The sequence below is a fragment of the Acinonyx jubatus genome, chromosome E1 (assembly GCF_027475565.1).
Source record: "Acinonyx jubatus isolate Ajub_Pintada_27869175 chromosome E1, VMU_Ajub_asm_v1.0, whole genome shotgun sequence".
Taxonomy (NCBI): Eukaryota; Metazoa; Chordata; class Mammalia; order Carnivora; family Felidae; genus Acinonyx; species Acinonyx jubatus.
In genome coordinates this window covers 43,709,654-43,731,444 of record NC_069397.1, presented here as the reverse complement: position 1 = coordinate 43,731,444, position 21,791 = coordinate 43,709,654, and the positions used below count along the sequence as shown (strand labels likewise).

Here is a 21,791-nt window from a genome sequence, read left to right as displayed (position 1 = left end):
GCGTGGCGTGCGAGAGTGAAGGCGTGGCCGAGAGGGGAAAACTCCGCTCTGGATAGGACTCGGTAGTCCCCGGGAATCCTCGACAATTTCCGTCAACGGTCTCCTCCTCAGCCGATCGGCCTCGGGCATTTCCGGTCCCCTTCGGGCTTTTCCGTCTGGCTCCCGCGCGGATCTCACCACTTCGGGTATTTCCGTGTCCCACTCGGAGGTACTCGGCAATCGCTCGGCCTCCCCCATCCCCCGGTAACGGTCGCTGGTGAGTTTAAATGAGCCGGGGCTGGCCGGGCCGGAGCCGCTACGGGGGGGGCCTGAGGCACTGCAGAAAGTGGGCCTGAGCCTCAAGGATGACGGTGCTGCAGGAACCCGTCCAGGTAATGATAACCCCGCTCGCCGAGGCTTGACTCGAAGCCTCGGCCGGGAAGCCGCGTACGGCCACTCCGCGGCCTGGTGCGGCCTAGGCCCGGCAGCTTCTCCCGCCTCCCCTGCTGCCGGCTCCTGCCTGTCTCCGCGTCGGCTCGGAGGCCTCGCCCGCAACCTTACCCGCGTTGCCTCTGGTCCTGCCTTGCTTCCACCCCGGGTGCGAGCGGGGTTCGGCGATAATGCCTCTGTCCACCGTCGGGCCACGGTCGGGCCAGCCCCTCCTGTCAGTCCAGGGGCCTGGCCCCCCCGGCCGGGGTGAGAGACCAGGGGCCGAAAACTCGCCCCAGGTGCTCCCTTGCCCCGGGATGATTGGGAATCACGTTTGATCAGAGCTTGTATGATCTTCGTAATGGTGGGGCAAGTTGGCGGGGTGGGGGTGGGGGTGGTGGTGTTCGGTTTTGTTTTTGTTTTATGTGAGAGGGCGGAGGGCCGATAAGATCGGTATTTTTAATACTAATTTCTGTTTTGGTAACAGACGTCCTATAGCCCACGTTGCTTTCCTCGCTCAGTGAATTTCCCACTGGACAATGATCTGGGAAGAGAACTCCCGAGGCCCAGCGCTGAGGGGCAAGCACCTATACGAGGGGAAGGGGTGGAAACGGCAAATCTGGGTGTTTTGTTTTTTTTTTTTTTTTCCCCGTGACCGGTGTGATGGGGATCAGGAGTGTTTTGTGCATGTTGATAGTGCGTTCAGGAAATGAAAGACAAATAAGGGTTTTTACATCCATTTCGCTGTCCTTACGACACCAAGGTATGCTTTGACGCACAGTGCTCTGTTGGCACGGGAGAAACCCTATTGGATTTGAAGTGTGATGCAGTGCCAGTCATTTTCCCCCTGCCATCTCAAGAAACTGAATCTTTTGTCCCTTACTGATGGACCAGGTCTGGGAGACTCTCAGCTCACCATAGGATCTTTGACTTGAATAGAAGAGTTGACCTCTATCAAGTGCTGTCATTGAGTTATGGACTTTTTTTTTTTTTTGAAGTTACAAAGCAAATCAATTTTAGAAATTACTTCACATTACCCTTAATAGGCCTGTGACCAAATAATAAATATTTTAATACATCATTGCTTCCATATTTCCTTTAATTTTTCTTCCCGGAATGAAATACAAGTATCTCCCAGTTTGCTTCTTTTACATGTAGCAACTATTAGTATTTGAACCAATAGAATGTGGAATTCTGTCTTAGGAAATTTACCTGTTTGTAATTGTATCCATGCTTCCAAAGCTATTTCTTTCCAAACAAATTCCTCTTACTGGTAGAGTCCCTTTTAAGTTTTGTTTTGTTTTGTTTTGTTTTTTTAGGCCTAACATTAAATTAGAAGTTATCTGTATCTTTTGTTGTTGTTGTTGTTATTAAGTAGCCTCCACGCCTATCATGGAGGATGACCCTGACAGCAAGAGGCACCCAGGTGCCCCAAAAGTTATCTGTACCTTAAATGAACAAGTATATCACTCAAGTTGTTTAATTTCTGTTTCATGTTTTGTATGTAATTTTGTCTTCATTAATGATACATTTGCCTCCTCTGGACCCCCAATTTTCTCAATTGATAAACTACTCTCAATGCTAGCCTATAGCCACTATTTAATAACAATTTCAACTTGTATAAAAACATGGAGAAGAAAAGACTATGTAGCCCATTCCTAGATGGTACCCATCAAGTTCCCTCTTTTTCCTTACAGTACTCTTAGTGGTAATGCTCTTAGGTCTTTTTGAGCCTTAAAAGTCAAATTTGTCCCATTTTTCTTCCCCCATACTACCTTTGTCCATTAGATTTGGGGACTGTAGTAAGAAGTTTTAGGATAGGGCTAGGTGAGAATTTTGGTTGTAATTTATAGTAGAAGAAGCCCTTCAGTAAGGGGTCTGGCAGTGGGAGAAACAAGCAACTTTAGCTACGATGATGATGATGATGAACTGATTAGGGATAGGGCTGAACATGGGAAAGAATCACTAAGGAGAAAATAGGACAGATAGATACTATTGTTTTTTTTAACTATGATAAGTAATTGCATGTACTTGTAAAGGAACGAGTAAGTTGGGGAGTTGTTTGGGGCATCATGATATTACCAGGCTTCGGAAAAAGTTGAGAGGAAAGATGAACAACTGTTTGCTTTTTTTTTCTTTAAACTTTTGACACGGAATAGCCAGTCTGATAAGTTGCGTCAGCCTAAATATTAGCTCCTCCTCCAAATTGTCTCTCATAGAAAAACTTTATATTTGAGTCTTTACAAAAGACTCTCCTGTTATGAGGCAGAAATTCTGTCAATTATTTTATTTTTAATTGTTTGGGGGAAGACACACAGCCTAAATGATTTCAATCAGTGTCAATTTGGATATAAAATTCACCTGATGAAATGGATTTAAAAAAAAGCAAAGACATTTTAATGGATTTATCAGTTTTTCCTGGGGGTAGAACTTCATGGAAGTGTGAAGTTGTAAACAAGCTTTGTAAAAGTCGCCTTAATAAGCAGTGTACTAAGTGGATACTATACATATGATATTGTTTTAGAGATCATTCAGATAGTGAAGGAATACTTTGGGCTTGGAATAAGATATACTGGGATAGCATCTAGCATGGATTCAAAGGGTACCATATTTCAAATAACTTAGAATTAAATGTATATTCAGGAAGGTTGTGTTAGATGAAAAAAATGGCTTTGTTGATATCAAAGATAGATGTGAACAGTTTCCATAAAATTGTTCTGTTCAATGAGAATAGAAAAAGATGAAATTCCTAAATAAATTTTGTCATTTGAGAAATATGTATGTGTAACTAAATTGATAAAGCAATAGGCATTTGACCATTTGATCTTCATTCAAAAAACATATACTTAAGCCAGCTGAAACACATTTATGAAGTTTTCTTTTGGCAAGTGGGAAAATACCTTATATTTATATACAGTATAGTATCTTGAAGGCAGTGCTACATCGTACCTGAACTGGGAGAATAAGCTTTGGGGAATGTGGGTGGAGGAGGAGGTCATTGCAAACATATATAATAATTTCATTTCTTTATGGACTAGTGTTCTGATATAGCCCTTTTTGTGTTTATGCTGTTTATATAGAGAAAGCATTAGGCAAATAATCACAAATTTGTAATTACAAACTGATAAGGGCACTATAAATAGGGTGTGAGGAGAGAGACCTAATGAGGGACTTGACCTACGCCCAGGTGTCAGGTTTGCAATTGAACCACCAAAAGAGGTACTAGAAAATAGCAAAAAGTTAAGCCTCCTCAACGAAAAATCAAATTGGAAAGAATGTTACGTACCTGCTATGTACCAAGCACAGAAGGGTATGAAAGACATCCTGAAATCCTCTCTAAAAATGGTGTCAGGAAGGTCCTTTTTGAGCAAATAACATTGAAGCTGGGATCTGAAGGTTGAGAAGGAAACAGTAATTTGAAGAGCATAACAGAAGGAGAAAACAGTATGTGCAAAGTCCCTAAGACATAGCAGCACTTGGCACTGAAATAACTGAAAGAAGGCCAATGTGACTGGAGTTGCATATTAATGGAAAACCATTATAAGGAGTTCGGTTTTCATTCTAAGTGTGTGGGGAGTCATTGAAGGATTTTCAGAAGAGGGTTGACTTGATGTAGATGTTAGATCTCTTGGCTACTATATGTGAAATGTAATGGAAGAAGGAGGCAAGAATAAAATATCTTAGGGGCGCCTGGGTGGCTCAGTCGGTTAAGCGTCTGACTCTTGATTTCACCTCATGTCGTGATCGCATGGTTTGTGAGATGGAGCCCTACGTGGGGCTTTGCGCTGATAGCACAGAGCCTGCTTGGGATTCTCTCTCTCTCTCTCTCTCTCTCTCTCTCTCTCTCTCTCTCAAAATAAATAAAAACTTAAAAAGTAGGCTTAGGATGAAAGTAACCTAGACCAAAGTGGTAGTAGTGGAGTAGGAAAGAGATTGATAAATTCAAGAGATGTTTTGGAGGTAGAACCAATGAGACATGGAGACTGATTGAATGGGAGAGGGTGGGGATCAAGACTGCTGCCTGGATTTCATTTTGGTGGTGCCATTTAATAAATGAAGAATCCTGTGAGGGGGGACAAATCTGAAGGAGGATAATTAACCTGTTTTTGTTTTTTTTTAACAGCATTGATTTTGAGAGCGAGAGAGAGAGAGAGCAGGGGAGGGGCAGAGGGAGAGGGAGAGAGAATCCCAAGCAGGTTTCGTGCCATCAGTGAGGAACCTGACTCGGTGTTTGATCTCATGAACTGTGAGATCATGACCTGAGCGGAAGTCAAGAGTCCGACACTTAACCAATTGAGCCACCCAGGTGCCCTGACAATCTGTTTTGAACAAAATGAGTTGGAGATATTTGTGAAGCCAACCAGGAGAAATATGGAGAAAAAAACCTCTAATCTTTTGAGGGATCTAGTCTTGTTGGGAAGCTAAGAATGTTTAACAGGAACAATTGGATAATGTTACAAGTCAGTATGTATTTGATTGCACAGATAATAATAAAGAAATTCAGTAAACAGATCCTTGTAGACTGGAAAAATGGTGTTTCTTGATGGAGTAGAACTTAAAGCTTTAGAAGATGGGAAGTGTTTGGATTGGTAAAAAAGAAGGGAAAAAATGGTTTTAGCCTGGAATAGCACGAGCAAAAGCCTAAAATTGAGAATGGTGTTTAGGAACAAAAGAACCATAAAATATTATAGTTTTGGTTGGAATGGGAATTGAGAGCAGGAAGAGATAAGGTTTTGCTAGCCAGGTAGAATCAGATTATAGGGGACATAACATCCAGATTGAGGGGTTTAAGGCATTGGTAATAGCCATTATACGTTTTTGAACAGAAGACTTCTTTTTTAACGTTTATTTATTTTTGAGACAGAGAGAGACAGAGCATGAATGGGGGAGGGTCAGAGAGAGGGAGACACAGAATCTGAAACAGGCTCCAGGCTCTGAGCTGTCAGCACAGAGCCCGACACAAGGCTTGAACTCACCGCGAGATCATGACCTGAGCCGAAGTCAGCCGCTTAACCGACTGAGCCACCCAGGCGCCCCTTGAACAGAAGACTTCTAATGAAAGCACTGCTTTGGGAAGATTAATCTGGTGCTGTTGGCAAGGAGGGACAAGACGAGAGTTAGGGAGACATATGGGCTAGTAAAATAATCCAGTTACATGGTAACATACACCTGAGTTTCTCATTCTTGGTACTATTGATGTTTGGGGCAAACTAATTCTTTGTTGTGGGGGACCCTGTCCTATGTATTGTAGAGTGTTCTGCAGCATCCCTGGCCTCCACCCACTAGGTGCCCCCTCCATTTGTGGCAATCAAAAATGCCCCCCACTAAGAATTACTAAATATCCCTTGAGGGGCAAAAATCACCCAGATGGAAAACCACTGATATAGACCTAAACTAAATTAAAGTTCTAAAAATAAGATTTTAATGTATAACAGGAAAATTCCACAGTGATTTTTTTTCCCCCTTATACCTCCTTATATTGTCTGAATCTTTTATTATCCATTTCTTTTATGGTTCAAAAAAAAAAAAAGGCAGCTATCTTCTTTTTTGACAAAAACACGAATAAAACAAAATAATTTATGTGGTCACATTTAGGTCTGAATTAGTTGTACAGTTACAGAGGTTTGTTTATATTTTTAAAAATATTACATGTTTAAGAACAAGCAAGGAAAGAATTTTGCCATTTTGTGCTGTTGATTCCTCTTTTAAATTAATGCAACCTAGGACTAACCTAGGACTAACGTAGGTCCTAACCTAGGACTAACCTAGAATTCAGTAGGAATTCTCTTTTAAACTTTTTTTTTTTTTTTTTTTTTTGAGGATGGGTGTGGTGTTGCTGTTTGTCTCCCTGTTAGCAGCATTCATCCATCTGGCTTTAATTTGTAGAAGTCCTGAGATGATGCACTGAATGATATTCTTTTGGGGACAGGTCCACACCAGCAGTTGGGCCAAAGTAGATGACTAGCCAGGGGGCTGATCTTAGCCCTGCCCTTCATAAGCTCCTAATCTGTAGTGCCTTAGAAAATAGCCCATTTCCTCCCTATTTCCTACCAAAGAGACACCATCACTGAGGAACTTAGAGGTGCTTGAGCAAAGTGGTGATATGTGGGATTCTCCAAGTGGCAAATTTTATGGGGTATATGAGAGTTTGAGTTGGCTTCCTTTACTATCACTTTCTCACCCTCTTAATTGGTAACAGGGGCGCTTGGGTGTCTCAGTCGGTTAAGCGTCCAACTTTGGCTCAGGTCATGATCTCACTGTTCATGAGTTCGAGCCCCGTGTTGGGCTCTGTGCTGACAGCTAGCTCAGTGCTGGGAGCCTGTCTTCGGATTCTGTGTCTCCCTCTCTTTTTGTCCCTCTCCAGCTTGCTCGCTTGCGCGCTCTCTCAAAATAAACATTAAAAATTTTTTTTAAAAAGAATTGGTAATAAAAAATTATATTCTTCTGAGCAAAGCTTGATTTTATATCAGAAATGGATAGAATCCTTGATTATGATACTTTTTCTCTTGTTCATTTAATATTGAAAAGACAGGAAAAAAAAGCAAAGTTCCAGGACTTTATGGCCATAGTATATGGCCATATGTGTGTCAAATTTTCCTGGTGATCAGTACTACTGAGTTAGCTGGTGAATCATTTGGGTCTTTTGTGGCTTATATATTAACAAAATAAGCAATTGTGGCAGATATGTTGGGAGATGTTATAATAATGGAAACTGTGTCTTGAGTTTGTTTATATTGGAAGACAGGAAAGGAGGAGGTTTTTAGTGTCTACTATGTGCTAGTCCGTATACTAGGAGCACTGTATATGTATCATGTCATTTAATCCACACAATCTAAGAAATAGAGCTCTGTTTTCCAGATGAGGAGATTGAGGCTTCCAAGTCACACTCTTGGAAGTGCTGGCACACAAATTTGAACACATGCCTCCAAAATTAATCCTGAGTATATCGTTTCTACTCCCCATGTTCTTTCATTTACAACAAAATTAAACAAGTTGGTTCTTAGGAAATCTCCATATTTTGTAAAAGAGTAATTAGGTGGTAATTATTTGTATCACAAAATAATAATTGTGTGCCACAGAGTTTCTTTCAGTAGAGATTTCCAGAGATTCTTACCTATTGGACTTACAGTTGACCCTTGAACAAGGCAGGAGTTAGGGGCACTGACCCCTATGTAGTGGAAAAATCCGAACATTTGACTCCTCAAAAACTTAGCTACTCTCAGCCTACTGTTGCCTAGAAGCCTTGCCAATAACATAAACAGTTGATTAACACATAGTTTGTATACATATTATATACGTGTTCTTATAGTGCAGTGAGCTAGAGAAAAGAAAATGTTACCAAGAAAATCATAAGGAAGAGAAGATACATTTTTAGTAGTATATTGTATTTATTGAAAAAAATCCACATGTAAGTGGACCCATGCAGTTCAAACCCATGCTGTTCAAGGGTCAACTGTATATGAATACAGAGAAACTTAAAGCTAAGACTAACATAAGATACTACCAGTAGGAGGACTGGCAGAAATCAAAGATCAGTTGTTTATTCATTCAACATCCATTAGTTAAGCCCTTGCTTAAAAAGTACATAATAGAGGGGCGCCTGGGTGGCGCAGTCGGTTAAGCGTCCGACTTCAGCCAGGTCGCGATCTCACGGTCCGTGAGTTCGAGCCCCGCGTCAGGCTCTGGGCTGATGGCTCAGAGCCTGGAGCCTGTTTCCGATTCTGTGTCTCCCTCTCTCTCTGCCCCTCCCCCGTTCATGCTCTGTCTCTCTCTGTCCCAAAAATAAAAAAACGTTGAAAAAAAATTAAAAAAAAAAAGTACATAATAGATGCTGGGAATCTAATAATGAGCAAAACCAGAAGTAGTCTCTACCTTTCTGCAGTTTATAGTGAGGAAGACATTACTTATTTATGTAAAATTACAGCAGTGAGAAATATTACAAAGGAAAGGTACATAGTGCTATAAGAGTGTGTAATAGGAATGCCTGACCTCATCAGAGCTCCCCCAAAAAAGTGTTCCCTGAGAAAGAAGTCCAAAGAATGACTCGAATATGCATAGTTTGGAGGAAGGTACCAGGTAAAGTGAACTATGTATATGTTTAAAGGGCCTGTGGCAGGAAGGTAACATGGTAGGTTTGAGGAGTTGAAAGAAAGCCATTGTCCTAACACAGCGTAAGAAAACATGATACAAGAGGAATTGGAGAGGTAAGCACGGACTATACCATCCTCCCTGGTTTGGTGGTTTGGATTTTTGTCATTAAGGACAATGAGAAGCCAGAGAAAGATCTTAAGTGAGAGGATAATATGATCAGATCTGATTTGTGAAAAGCTCACAGAGAGAAAATGGATCACAGGGTGGGAAAGAATTCAGGGAAGACAAATAAGACACTATTAAAAGTAATGGTGGGGGCGCCTAGGTGGCTCAGTCGGTTGAGTGTCCAACTCTTGGTGTCGGCTCAGATCATGATCTCATGGTCATGGAATCAAGCCCCGCACATCAGCTCCATGCATGGTGGGTGTGGAGCCTGCTTGAGATTCTCTCTTTCCCTCTTTCTGCCCCTCCACTTGCACACACACTCTCTCAAAATAAACTTAAAAAAAGGGGGGGGGGGGACAGGTCTGCCTTAGAAAGTAAATGTTTCATTGAGTTTCTTCCTTTCATCACCATTGCAGTTGCCTAATTTAAATGAGTATCATTTTGACATATACCTATATGCACGGTTCCAGAACCCTAGGTCATGGGATGGTCTGGTAGAACACCAGAGGGACAGATAAGTTCTTATGGAGGTTTCGAATTCAGCCAAGTACTGTGCTAGATTTATCTCAAAGGTAGTGTTTTTTGTACTTATTTTACAGATGATTAAAACTGAAGGTCAGAGAAGTGACTTGGATATCTTGATTAGAAAGTGTCAGAGGGTTAGAGTTAGGTTTCATCGGCCATGGATTGAAGCTGGAGGTTATATTAAACAGTCAAGAAATAATTGAATCAAATTAGATTTGAACACCCTTTAGTCTGTTGTTTTCTGAATGACGTTTTTTTGAGTTCTTCCACCGTGCAAATGTTGAAGTTCTCTGAGGAAAACACTCGTAGTTTGTCACATTACCTTTTACGTATGTCTTTTCTGTGTCATAGTACAGAGATGTAGGCCAGATAGCAGAGAGCCTGTAGCATGTTTAAAACCTGCTCTTATATTCACTCCTTGCCAGTGCCACCTATTTTTGTTGGAAGGTTCACCTTCTCAATTGTTTGATTAAAAAAAAAAAAAATCAAAAGCACAGGGGTGCCTGGCTGGCTCAGTCGGTAGAGCATGTGGCTCTTGATCTTGGGGTCATGGGTTTGAACTCCCAAGTTGGGTATACAGATTGCTTAAATAAAGAAACTTTTAAAAACACATTAGAAAGCTTTGATTAGGGAGGAAGACACGATGATAATGTTGATGGCACGGCTAAAATTTGAGTAATTATTAGGTATGTACTAGGAGCCATTATGTACTTTATGTAACATTATGTACATATTAACCATTATGGACTCTTATGTTTTAAAACAAGAGACTTGAGACATTGTTACTTGCCCAAGACACGGAACTAATAAGTCACGGAACATGGATTTGAACCCAGGTCTCTCGAGAGCTATCATCGTTTAGCAGTGATGATATTTATGTTTGAAGAATGTAACTCTGGGACAGAATGGATTACCTACAGCTTACAGGCAGGAAGACCACGTAGAAGGCTAAGAGTTGAAAGAAGATTGTTAACAGAATGGGACTAGAAAAGAGGGGAAAGATTCTAGATACTGTTCTTTAGGTGCAGTTCTATAAATGATGGTTAGACACTAACCAGCCCATTCGAATTACTTAAATCGATAATGTACCCAGATTGATTTACCAATACATTCATTATTTCATCTACACTCAACCCAACATCCTTGACCTTGTGTGATAAAGTTGTTTTGCGTTTCAAACTACAAGGAGCACCTCTCCTACTCCTGGCTGCAGCAGTGCCCCTGGTGGAGGACCCTGGTGTGTGCGGAGGAAAGTACCTTTCTAGCTCAGTAACTTGTCTTCTCCTTCCTTTTAAGTATTTAATTCAATTCTACAACTATTTATTGAAACCTATGATGTATCAGGCTCTAATACTGTCTCTCATCAGCTGGACCAGTGATACTTAATGAACCAGGATTTCTGTGAACCCCTAACATTGTACACAGATTTTCTGTGTATATATGTACATGTGCTTTTTTCTGGAAAAGAGGTCCATAGCTTTTATAAGTTTTTACATAAGAGGGTTCTGTAAAAGGAAGGAGAGCTACTTATCTAGAAAAGTAGAAGAATGATTCTGAGCCCTGAATGCTTACCAGTGAAAAGGTTTCAAAATAAAGACATCTAAACTCAGTCCCAGCTTCCAGGGATTGTGATGCAGTGGGTTTGAGGTAGAGCATTGTCAAGCAAGGATTGGTAGTCGCTGATCTAGACAGGAGTAGCTCTAAAAGGTACTCCATGAGAACAGAAACTATCTGTTAATTACTGTAGATAGAGGCTTCAGTGCCTGGCACATAATTGGTACTCAATGAGTATTTATTGAATGAATGAGTACTAGAACTCTCCGGTTCAGAAAAGTTAAAAAAGACACCACTACCCTCCTCCCCCACCATTGGTTTTCAGTCATAGTAAGTCATGCTGGAATCAGTAAAAAAAAAAAAAAAAAATTTCCTCACACAATCATAGTCTACCTTTGTACTCTAAATAGCTGAGGATGTTGTTGATACCCATCACAGGCAAATGTTACCAGAAATAAAGTCAAGGAGTAATAAGGAGTAGGAACCTCAGATCCCTGGTTAATGGTACGTGGAAGAATTGTTAGCAGCAATATGCAACATTTTTATTGGGGGTTCTGGCTGTTTCAGCACAGCTTGTCTTTGGTATCTTCTTTATTTAGGTGGCTCTGACTGGGGAAGAATCATACAGTGATATAACAGCGCTCCTTTGCAAATCCCATTGGTATTCACGGCCTTCTCTTTTTTCTCTTCCCATCTATTTTGCTTCCCAAGTAATAGAGAGGACCCTCCAATTGCTAATGAGTTTTTTTAGTGTAGTATGATATTTCAGTTTTTAAGTATTCCTTTCTATGAGATTGAGGGGCACTGTGTGATTAATTCATATGGAAACAAGCATATGTGGCAGCCAGCAGAGAACTGAAGTGTGGCAAAATTACAATTGCATGAACCCCTTTGCCTTCTGGAAATTATGAGTAGGGGTGGTCAGTCAGGCTTTGGGACAGCAAATTATCTTCAGTACAGAGTCTATAAGTATCTGAAAATTCTAGGATTTCTCTTATTTTTTATGTATACTGTTGGGATCCTTTGGTTATGCCGACTACTTCTGAAAATCTTTGAGGGAGAATGAGATGGTACGTTTTAGACCAGAGGGAGATTTCTTTGTAGTGCAACTAATTTGGGTGGATTATGAAAGGAGATGATATTGTGATTCATTTCTATTAATATGTAGGCTGTTTTATTAGGTATAAGAAATGGATTAGGGTCAAGAAGGAACATGAAGACTTACAAACAAGAGGTTTTGGAACTTGAGTAACTCAAGCCTTTCTTTTAAAGCTAAGGGCCATGGCCTGAAGGATTAGAAAGTATTTTATTCATAACATCTTGAATTAACAGATGAGACAGCCTCTTTGACTTTGGGGAATCTGCTGAGCAGGGATATTTTTAATTAGAATAAATCTTTTTTAGATCAGTCCTTTTCAAACTTTAATACGCATATAAATCACCCGGGGATCTTGTTATAATGCTGATTCTGATTTAGTAGGTTTACGATTGGGTCTGAGATTCCACACTTCCAGAAAACTTCCAGAAAATATTAGTGTTGTTGCTCCAAGGACCACACTTTGAATAGCAGTTTTAGATAGTTCTCAAAGTGGTAGGTAATGACTTAGATTAAGAACGGTAACGTTAGAGGGAAAAATGCTGCCTGTGATAGTGTAGATTATTAATTTAAATTAAATTTAAATTTGAATTAAATTTAAATTCCCACCTTTTTCCTTTCCATTGTGCCTGGATGGAAATGGTCAGATTAGACAGTCCTGAGACTTTAAAAAATTTAGACTGTATAGAAAGTAAGCTTAAACAAGAGGCTCCAGAGACCCCATGAGAAAATAGAAAACTACACCCTTGGGCTAAGTAAGTCATCAACTACTACTAGGACTTTGAATATAAAAAATTATAGTTAATAATACTCATAGAAATGTTAGTAAACATTTGCTTTTTCATTCAAATATTTGAGATTGTACTATAGCCAAGGCATATTAATCACTTGTTACAATGTAATCTAGCTTTACTGTTACAGTGTTAGCTCGTGGTTTCATTAGGTAATCCCACCATGCTGGTTTTATTGTAACTATTAAACTGTTCAACAAATTATGAGCTGTATACATGGCTAAAAATAAACACTGTTGTATCATGATCACTTGTAAGATATCTCAATTTGTGAGTTGATGATTTTTTTAATCAATTGGTGTCTTTTATATCTTGTGATAGACCAGAAGTTAAAAAGAAACCCAGAAAGATTAAAAGAAACTCCTATGGTGGTGTGCTCCTAAAAATGCTAGGCAAAACATAAATATATGTAAACACATAATTTACAGATACATAATTTATATAACAGACTTAAAATTAGTGTTATATGATACACTAAAACTTCAACAACAACAAAAAAACCTCTCTGGTTTAATGCTCTCAAAACTTCTGGATAAAATAGTAAGAAAAGGTAAATCATCTAACAGAAAAATGAATGACACATGAATTGGCATTTGCCAGAAGACCAATAAACGTGAAATAAATTACTGTTGAACACATTGAACTCATTTTAATATTCAGAGAAATGCAAATTAAAGGCACTAGATAAGCATTTTACATCTGTCAGACTGGTAAAAATAAGAAATTGGGGGGCACTTGGCTGACTATCATTAGAGCCTGCAACTCGATGTCAAGGTCATGAGTTCAAGCCCCACATAGAGAGAGGGATAGAGATTACAATCAATCAGTCAATAAACAAAAATTTTTTTGATAGTACATAGTGTAGACAAAGATGTGGAATAATGAGTAGTCATATGTTTTTGGTAGGAGTGTAAATTAAACCCACACTTTGAAAATGATTTGTATTACCTAGTAAAGATGAACCTGTGTATGAACATGAACTCAACAACCCCATAATTTCATTCTTAAGTATATATCCCAATTTGGAGAGATTCTTAAATAGGTACCCTAAGAGATAAATATAAGAATGTTCCTTGCAGCATTATTATAACTGGAAAAAAACTAGAAATAACCCAAATGTTCATATACTGTAAATAGATAAAATGCATTTTGATGTATTTTTACAATGGAAATATTATTTATTCTGCAATAAAAATGAATGAATTCTAGCTACACAGATTGAGAATGAATTTTTTAAATATTGGATTTCAAAGCAAATTATAGCATAATATATACAACATGCTTGTATTTATTTAAAAATTCAGAAACCGGGAAAAGTGTTGCATTGCTTAAGGATGATACATACATACAAATGTATAAAAATTGTAAAGAAAACCTGAAGATTAACAAAATTCAGAGTGGTGGTTTCAGAGAGGTTATGTGACTGATGAGCACCTGTGGGAGAGGGCTTCAAATATATTGGTAATATCTATTTCTTGAGCTGGATAGTACATGGGTCTAAATGTTTTCATTTATTATTAATTAAAATGTCATTCTAGCTGTTATATACTTTATAGCTATGTTTTATAACTTTAGAAAAAGAAAAATATATTCACCTAGATTAAAGATTAGTGCTATTATAGTTTGTTCATTTGTCTCCCAATATGCTTCCTTGGGTGGGTGAGAATAGGGTTGCTTTAAAGGTCATAGGTGGAGAGGCATCTGGATGGCTCTGTCAGTTAAGTGGCTGACTCTTGATTTCACCTCAGGTCATGATCTCATGATCTGGGTCAGCACATGGAGGCTGCTTGGGATTCTCTTTCTGTCTCCCTCCCTCTCCCCCCAACCCCATGTCCCTCTCCCCAACTCATTAGTACGCACACTCAAATAAAAATTTTTTTAAATTTTTTTTACATTTTTCTCATTTTTTTATTGTTGTAAGAAGTAACCACTTTTTAAAACAAAATTTGTATTCAAATATTTTGCTTTTATATAGAAAACTGAAATATATGACAAACCTAGTACAGGGGGTGGAAGAGAAGAATTGATTATGTACTTTTACAAGGATTTTATACTACATGTGGCTCTGTATAACGTTATTTGCATTTAAATTCAGATAATTTAAAAATGTGTATTGTAAACCCTAGGACAATCACTAAAATAGACTATTTATTTTAATTTTTAATAAAAATTTTAAAAAATAGGTGGGGAAGTTTTTGTGGAGGATGACATTTCATGCATATCGTGAAAAATTGTTTAAACCATTGTTGTTAGTTTAGAGCAGTGTAGTTTAGTGGGGTGGGCAGACCCATAAACATATAACTGTAACAAAATATGAGTGCGCCACTAGAAGAGATAATGTTTACCAAAAAAAAAAAAAAAAAAAAAGGTTAGGAATCAGCCAGGAAACCTTCATGAAGTAGATGTTAATTAAGCTGGGTCTGTAAGGATGAGCAGTTTGTAAAAGGAGGTATGTGAGGGAGCCTCCATTCCTCTGTGGGGGAAGAGGAAGTACAAAAAGGCACAGAGGCCTAAATGTCCATGGAGAATTGAGTGAGTAAATTCAGGTATGTTAGGAGCCATACTGTGAAGAGCCTTGTGTAACATGCCATGGAGTTTGCACTATGGACATTGAGGTTTTGTTTTATTACTTAAATTAGGGTCATTGATTTGATTACAATATGTCAGGCTCGCTAGGCGTTACTTTGAAACTGTATATTTGTGTACTTATGTTCTTTTCCCTCTACTTTCAGGCTGCTATATGGCAAGCACTAAACCACTATGCTTACCGAGATGCAGTTTTTCTTGCAGAACGACTGTATGCAGAAGGTTTGTAATCTGTTCATTTCTATAAAACAATAAAGGAATAAAATAAATGGAATTCTGTCCTTTCCTATGACTTCAATATAACAAGATTCTGGGGATTGCTTTTGTTGTTTCTTTATGATTGTTACTAGTTCATAAAAACTTTTCCTTGCATCTGTTATCTCCCTTATGTGCTACTTTTAATAACTGTAGAGTTGTTTCAGGTTTTACACTATGGTTTACTTAATCATTTTCCAATCTTTAGATATTTTTGTCTAGGTTTTCTGTTAAAAGAGTCTATATTCTATAGCTAAGAGCATGAATTTAGTCTATAGCTTTGGTATAAACCCTCACCCTGTCACTTATGCAGTTGTAGACCTTGGACAGTCACTCAGTGTCTGAGTATTTCAGAGTTCTCATCTATAAAATAAAGTTAACGATAATCGCTTGAGAACGTTGAAGAGTGAAATGAGATAATGTATTTAAAGCACTTGGCACAGCCTTCTGGCATGGTAATAAATGTTCGATAAACATGTGCTGGTTATGTATGCTTTGTTTCTGTCATTAATTCTTGTAATTCTCTTTCTAAGATGCTAATACAGATAATTAGGTACAGCTTTTTTTTTCCTTTTATATGTCATTTTGTGGGGCTATATATTCTAGAATGGAATTTACAAGTCAAACGGTGATCAGTTCTACAACAAATTACTTTTTCCCCAGTTGATAACCCAGCAGAGAGAAGGGTAAAATAATCTGGGGTGTGACCAACACCATAACACTTCCTTCATAATCCTTTCAGTATTAGATTTGATCAATTTAATGTATTTTTGCTTGCTTGAGAATTATGAAATATTTTGTCTTGCATTTTTATAACTACAAGGGATTCTGGGTATTTTCTCAAGTGTTTGTTTTAAATTTATTCCTGGTTCTATGAGGTATATCTTTATTGTCTATTTGACCCAGATTGTTGCTTTTTAATCTTAATTCTATTGGTATGTTTAAAATTTTTATGTAGTTGACCTCATCTGCTTTATCATTTATACTTTCTTTCATTGCTTCAGTAGGTGGAAAAGTCATCTTTCTACAACTACAATTAATATGTGGTTATTGATGGTTAAAAAACTTTAAAGAATTTATCATGGTATTATTACTTAATTTATTCAATATTGTATATTAAACAATGCTTTTTTCCCTCCCGCATGGTGTTTTACTTGGTTTTATATTAAATTTTTTAAAAATGTTTTGTTCTGGGGTGCCTGGGTGGCTCAGTCAGTTAAGCATCAGTCTCTTGGTTTTGGCTCAGGTCTTGATCTCTCAGTTTGTGGGGTCATGCGCTGTGTCAGGCTCCACAACAGCATGGAGCCTGCTTGGGATTCTCTGTCTCCCTCTCTCTCTGCCCCTTCCTTGCTCATGCTTGCTCTGTCTCTCAAAATAAATAAATAAACTTAAAAAAAAAAAAAAAAAAACGCTTTGTTCTGTCTCCAGAATTTCTCCTCTCTTCCATTAGTTAATTTTCTGTTTTTAATCCAATATCATGCCTTTTTTTTTTTTTTTTTAAGAGAGAGAGTGCAAATCGGGGAGGGGGGGGAGGGAGGTAGAGAGAGAGAATCTCAAGTAGGCTCCACACTTAGCATGGAGCCCAACATGGGGCTTGATCCTACTATCCTGGGATCATGACCTGAGCCAAAATCAAGAGTCTGTCACTCAATCCACAGAGCCACCCAGGCACCCCCATACCATTTTTAACACTTTATATTTTAATATTTCATAAGGCCTATCGCCCATCATTTTTTTCTTTCCAATTCATTCATAAGAAGTCTTTCCCCTTTTTTTATCCTTTATTTTTCTATGTCTATTTTACTATTGCTTTGAAATTTCACAAAGATTTTGATCAATGCTGACCTGCAAACATATAATTCTCTAAATTACTATAGATAGCCTTCCCAAGAAGAAATAGTGCTGCCTTCTTTTTACTCAGGTGTTTGTTTGCTTAATTCAGTTTTTGTACTTTCTGTGTATGTTCCCATTGGATTACTTGCCAAGAGTTTCCATTTTTTTTGTGGTTGTAGATGAGCTTTATTTTTGCGTATTTTGTATGTTTGTGTATGAATTGCTAGTGGAACCTTTCTGATCAGTTGTATGATTTTACTCTAGTAGCAAGTGCTTAGTAACCTAACTGCAAGCATAAGAAAGTAGATCTTAGGGATTTGCCAGGCATGTGTCACCAGAAAGGACAAGGGATAAGAACATTAAAAATACAGATAAGATATGGACCAGGAAATGTAAACTATAGGAAAGTTAACACAGAAGAATATTGGTGAATAAGATTCAGAGAAGTGCCAGAAATCTAGATGAGGTTGAATTGGGAGATGTGGGGGAATAACATGGGAGCAGAAGACCATGAATCAGGTGCAGAATTTTTCCATTAATGAAGCAGAATGTCCTGCATTTAGTAGCTGAGAGTTATGAGGAGAAGGTATGAACTCAGGAGCAGGGAGTTTCACAAACAGTCAAAGAGTAATGCTTGGAAATGGTTTTACGAAGCAAAGAGGAAACCTTGCCTTGATTCTGATGTAAGTGGGATATGAGGGAAATAGCATCACTTTGAGAGTGCTGTCAGGTCCTTCAAGAGAGACTGGAAATTCAGTAAAGAAAGTGGGGAGGATCTGTGTGTGGAACAGGAGTCTGAGGTCCCAGTGAAAGGATTTAGAAGGTGAGAGAAGCTTAGAAAGAAAATAATGCAATAGATTGCCCTACTCTACTCGATATTTTAAAAGCAAGGTGTATCATGCAAAACCTACTGACATATATTTTCATTGATACCTATGCAACCCTCATGTTTTGCTGTCTTACACTTTCTTTTTTGTATTTGCTTATTAAAGGATTGGCAGTTTCTAGTTTATTATAGTTAGGCTCTAAAAGATTGTGAGTTAGTGGTTTCAAATTCAAACAAGTAGGTTTTCCCATAGAATTGGGGCAGGGTTCCAGATGAATCTGGATAAAGCTGTTTAATCCACTTTCTGTGTTTGATACAGTGCTTGACACTTGGAAAGTTGTTCAGTAAGTGTTAGTTTCTCTCAACATACAGTTGACCCTTGAACAACACAGATTGGAACCATGTGAGTCTATTCGAATGCAGACTTTTAATACAATATAGTACCATAAATGTATTTTCTCTTCCTTATGATTTTCCCCTTTTTTAAAAATTATTTTAATGTTTATTTTTGAGAGAGAGAAAACGGGGGAGGGGCAGAGAGAGAGGAAGATCCGGAATTCGGGGCAAGCTCCAGGCTCCAGGCTGTCAGCACAGAGCCCAATGCAGGGCTCAAACTCACAAACTGTGAGATCATGACCTGAGCTGAAGTCGAACGCTTAACCAACTGAGCTACCCAGGTGCCCCTCTTATGATTTTCTTAATAGCATTTTGAGAGAGAGAAAGAGAACATGAGCAGGGGAGGGGCAAAAATAAGGGTGGGGAGAGAGAGAGAGAATCCCAAGCAGGCTCCATGCTGACAGCTCAGAGCCCAACTTGGGACTTGAACTCAGGAACCACAGAGATCATGACCTGAGGCAAAATCAAGAGTGATGCTTAACCAGGTGAGCGACCCAGGCACCCCAACAGTAGGCTTTTAGTAGTTAAGTTTTGGGGAAGTCAAAAATTACTGCAGATTTTTGACTCTGCAGGGTAGGTGCCTCTGACCCCCTCATTGTTCAAGGGTTAACTGGTGAACTTAACCACTCTGTTGAACTCTAATTTCTATGAGGGAAAATTTTATGGGAGCAGATACTATCCTAGTTCAATACCAATGACAACAGTAACTTCTAAAGAACATTTATTAATTTCTTATTATGTACTAGGTACTCTAATACTTAATTTCTTATTTAGTTTTCAATAATTCTATAAAATAGACATTACTATTGCCATTTTAGAAATGAAGAAACGGAGAACAGTGTTCACAGGCAGTAAGTGGTAGATCTTTCTGATTCCACTTTACCAAGGGTAGCAGCAAATACAGGCCAGTCTGACCCATAATAGACATTACTAATCCATCATACTACTTGTTCCTGTTGAACCAGCCTCATAATTCTTATTAACACAGTGTTGCTGGCTGACAGTACTAGTTGATGAGAATTGGTATGTTACATGTAACCTGGTGCCCTTTTGCTCAGTGGCGTCCTAATGCCACTAGCGGTAGCTCCTGTGTTTTAGAGAAGGACACCCTATGGTGCATGAGGCTAACGAAGTAGATGGATTGAAAGCCAAATTCTTGAAGTAATTTCTCAATTTCACTAGTTCTTTGTCACCCATTTGTCTTTCTCCTAAGAATTCCATAGTTAGACCACCTAAGACTGTGCTATAAGCCAGATGGTGTAGAATGTCAGCTCCGATGTTCATTAGCCATTTGATCTTCAGTAAGAAGTTACTCTGAGCCTAATTTTCCTCATCTTGGGAAGAGAGATACCTACTTAACAGGATAGTTTTCAGCACTAACTATAATAATCTGTGGTTTTGGCACGTAGGAAGTCCTTTACAAGTTCCTCTCCCCTAGCATATTCTATTACGGTGGCTTTTCAGATTTCTTTTTTTTTTTTTTTTTTTACTCTTCTTACATATGATGTACTCTGATATTTTCTCTGAGTGTTATTATTGTTGTTTTAATGCAGGTTGAAATTCACCGAATTGATATCACAATGCATAGTGAATCGAGCCTTGCTGTTTGGAAAAACTCCTAATCGTATCACCTCCCTCCATATCCCCTTCACCTACTTTTCCTTCCCACTGCCATACCTGATCTCCTTGATCAAAGGTTTTCTCCATTGCTAATTAACACACAATATAGATTCAGCTTTCCCCTTTGCCCTAATAGATAGCATGTAGTACTGCAATATCTAAGGTTTTTAATTGCTATTAAATGTATTTAGCTGTTGAGAATGAATAGAAATGGGTGGTTAGGAACAAATAGAAACAGTCTTAGATTATATGGACAAAGAATACATTAATACAATAAATATGGTAGGTCCTTAGAGAGAGGTGATTTATTTATGTTCAGAAAATTAACCGGTTTTAAGTTTTGTGTGCATTATCTTTTATAAGGAAGTACCCAGGACCTCTGGGGAAAGATGAAGAATTGCTATCTGTGAGACTGCATGGGAGTGGCAGTTGTAACTGGTGAAAAGCAAGGAAGAAGAAGTAGCTGAAGACATTGTGTCAACATGTATTCCCTAAGTTATTCTGAGGGTCCTAGGGCAAAGCTCCCAATTGCTTGAAATCTAGTGTTCTATCTTGATGTAGATTTTGCATCCCACACTACAAAATGTTTATTTTTCAATATGAACATATTTAAGTTACTGTAAAATTATTCACCAGTTTTCTACCTGTCTTAACGATTAATGGGCCCAGATGTAGACATTGTACTGGGTATATCAGTTTCAGTAAATTGGGCTCAGTTGAAGAGAAGTGAACCAGAGTAAAAGGTTCAGCATCTGTTTCTCTTCTCTGTCTTAGCCAGGATACCGAGAGCCTAGACTCACAGAAATATGTGACTAAAAATGGCAACATTTTTTTTAGAAAAAATTGTTTATCAGGTTATATTAAGGGCATCATTGAGGGGAAATGTCCAGAGTACTACTAATGATATGGCATAGTGTTTCACTTGTAGGCCATTATTGGAAAATTTAATAAATATATCTGGTTCCTAAAAATTTCAGTTTGTTATATGGGGGTGGAGCGAGGAGGGGAGGGTATCAAAAGGATGTCTGGTCCATCGGCCTAACCCTTTACTGTCAAAGTTAAATGCTTGCCAGTAAAAAGGATGATGCTTTTTTATTGTCATAGTTTTCATTTTTATAATGTGTTAGTGATTAAGACTCAAGTCTTCGAACAAACTTTTTTTTATTCGAGACTCAAATGTTTCATTGCATTAACTTGGCTGTTTCACACAAACCTCACAGACATCAAACTCAATGCGTGTAAGCCTGGACTCATAATGTTCCCACGCTAATGTAAGACATTGCTATCTCTTACTAAAAAAGCTTCCTAACTGCTTTTCCCATATCTGCTCTTCCCTGCCTCTTCCCTTTCCCCTTCCCAAATCAACCCATTCTCTTTACTTTCCTTCTTAAAATGCTGTAGAGATGTCTAGTTGCTATAAGGATTTATCCCTAAATCTTTAGATCGCTTCCAGAGCCCTGCATGATCTGCTTTCTCCTTATGTGTGACCACTTTCCACCTTCAAACACTAAGGAACCTTTTTAAAATTTCCTCCAGCCCTCTTACCTGTGGTATATTTACTCTAAGCACAGTTTCAAAGTATTTTAAAACATTTTAATCCTATCATATACAATAAAGACAAAACCAGTTAATATTGCAATTTAGG

General features: G+C 38.5%; 2 protein-coding genes across 5 annotated transcripts in view; one reads left to right on the top strand and one right to left on the bottom strand.

The window, feature by feature from the left end:
- Window positions 1–684, bottom strand: part of MYL4 (myosin light chain 4) — a 30,058-nt gene extending 29,374 nt beyond the window's left edge. The window contains exon 1 of the mRNA XM_053212539.1: window positions 541–684. The gene's annotated coding sequence lies outside the window, so the exon portion shown is untranslated. The remainder of the gene's footprint in view (window positions 1–540) is intronic.
- Window positions 83–21,791, top strand: part of CDC27 (cell division cycle 27) — a 67,731-nt gene continuing 46,022 nt past the window's right edge. For 3 of the 4 annotated variants that reach the window (XM_027052011.2, XM_027052007.2, XM_027052006.2), the window contains exons 1-2: window positions 86–371; window positions 15,363–15,438. In XM_027052011.2, the coding sequence (XP_026907812.1) occupies window positions 15,371–15,438 (68 nt within the window). In that variant the 5' untranslated portion in view covers window positions 86–371; window positions 15,363–15,370. Of the gene's footprint in view, window positions 372–15,362; window positions 15,439–21,791 lie in introns of all 4 variants that reach the window. The other variant, XR_003417770.2, reaches the window with a different exon arrangement.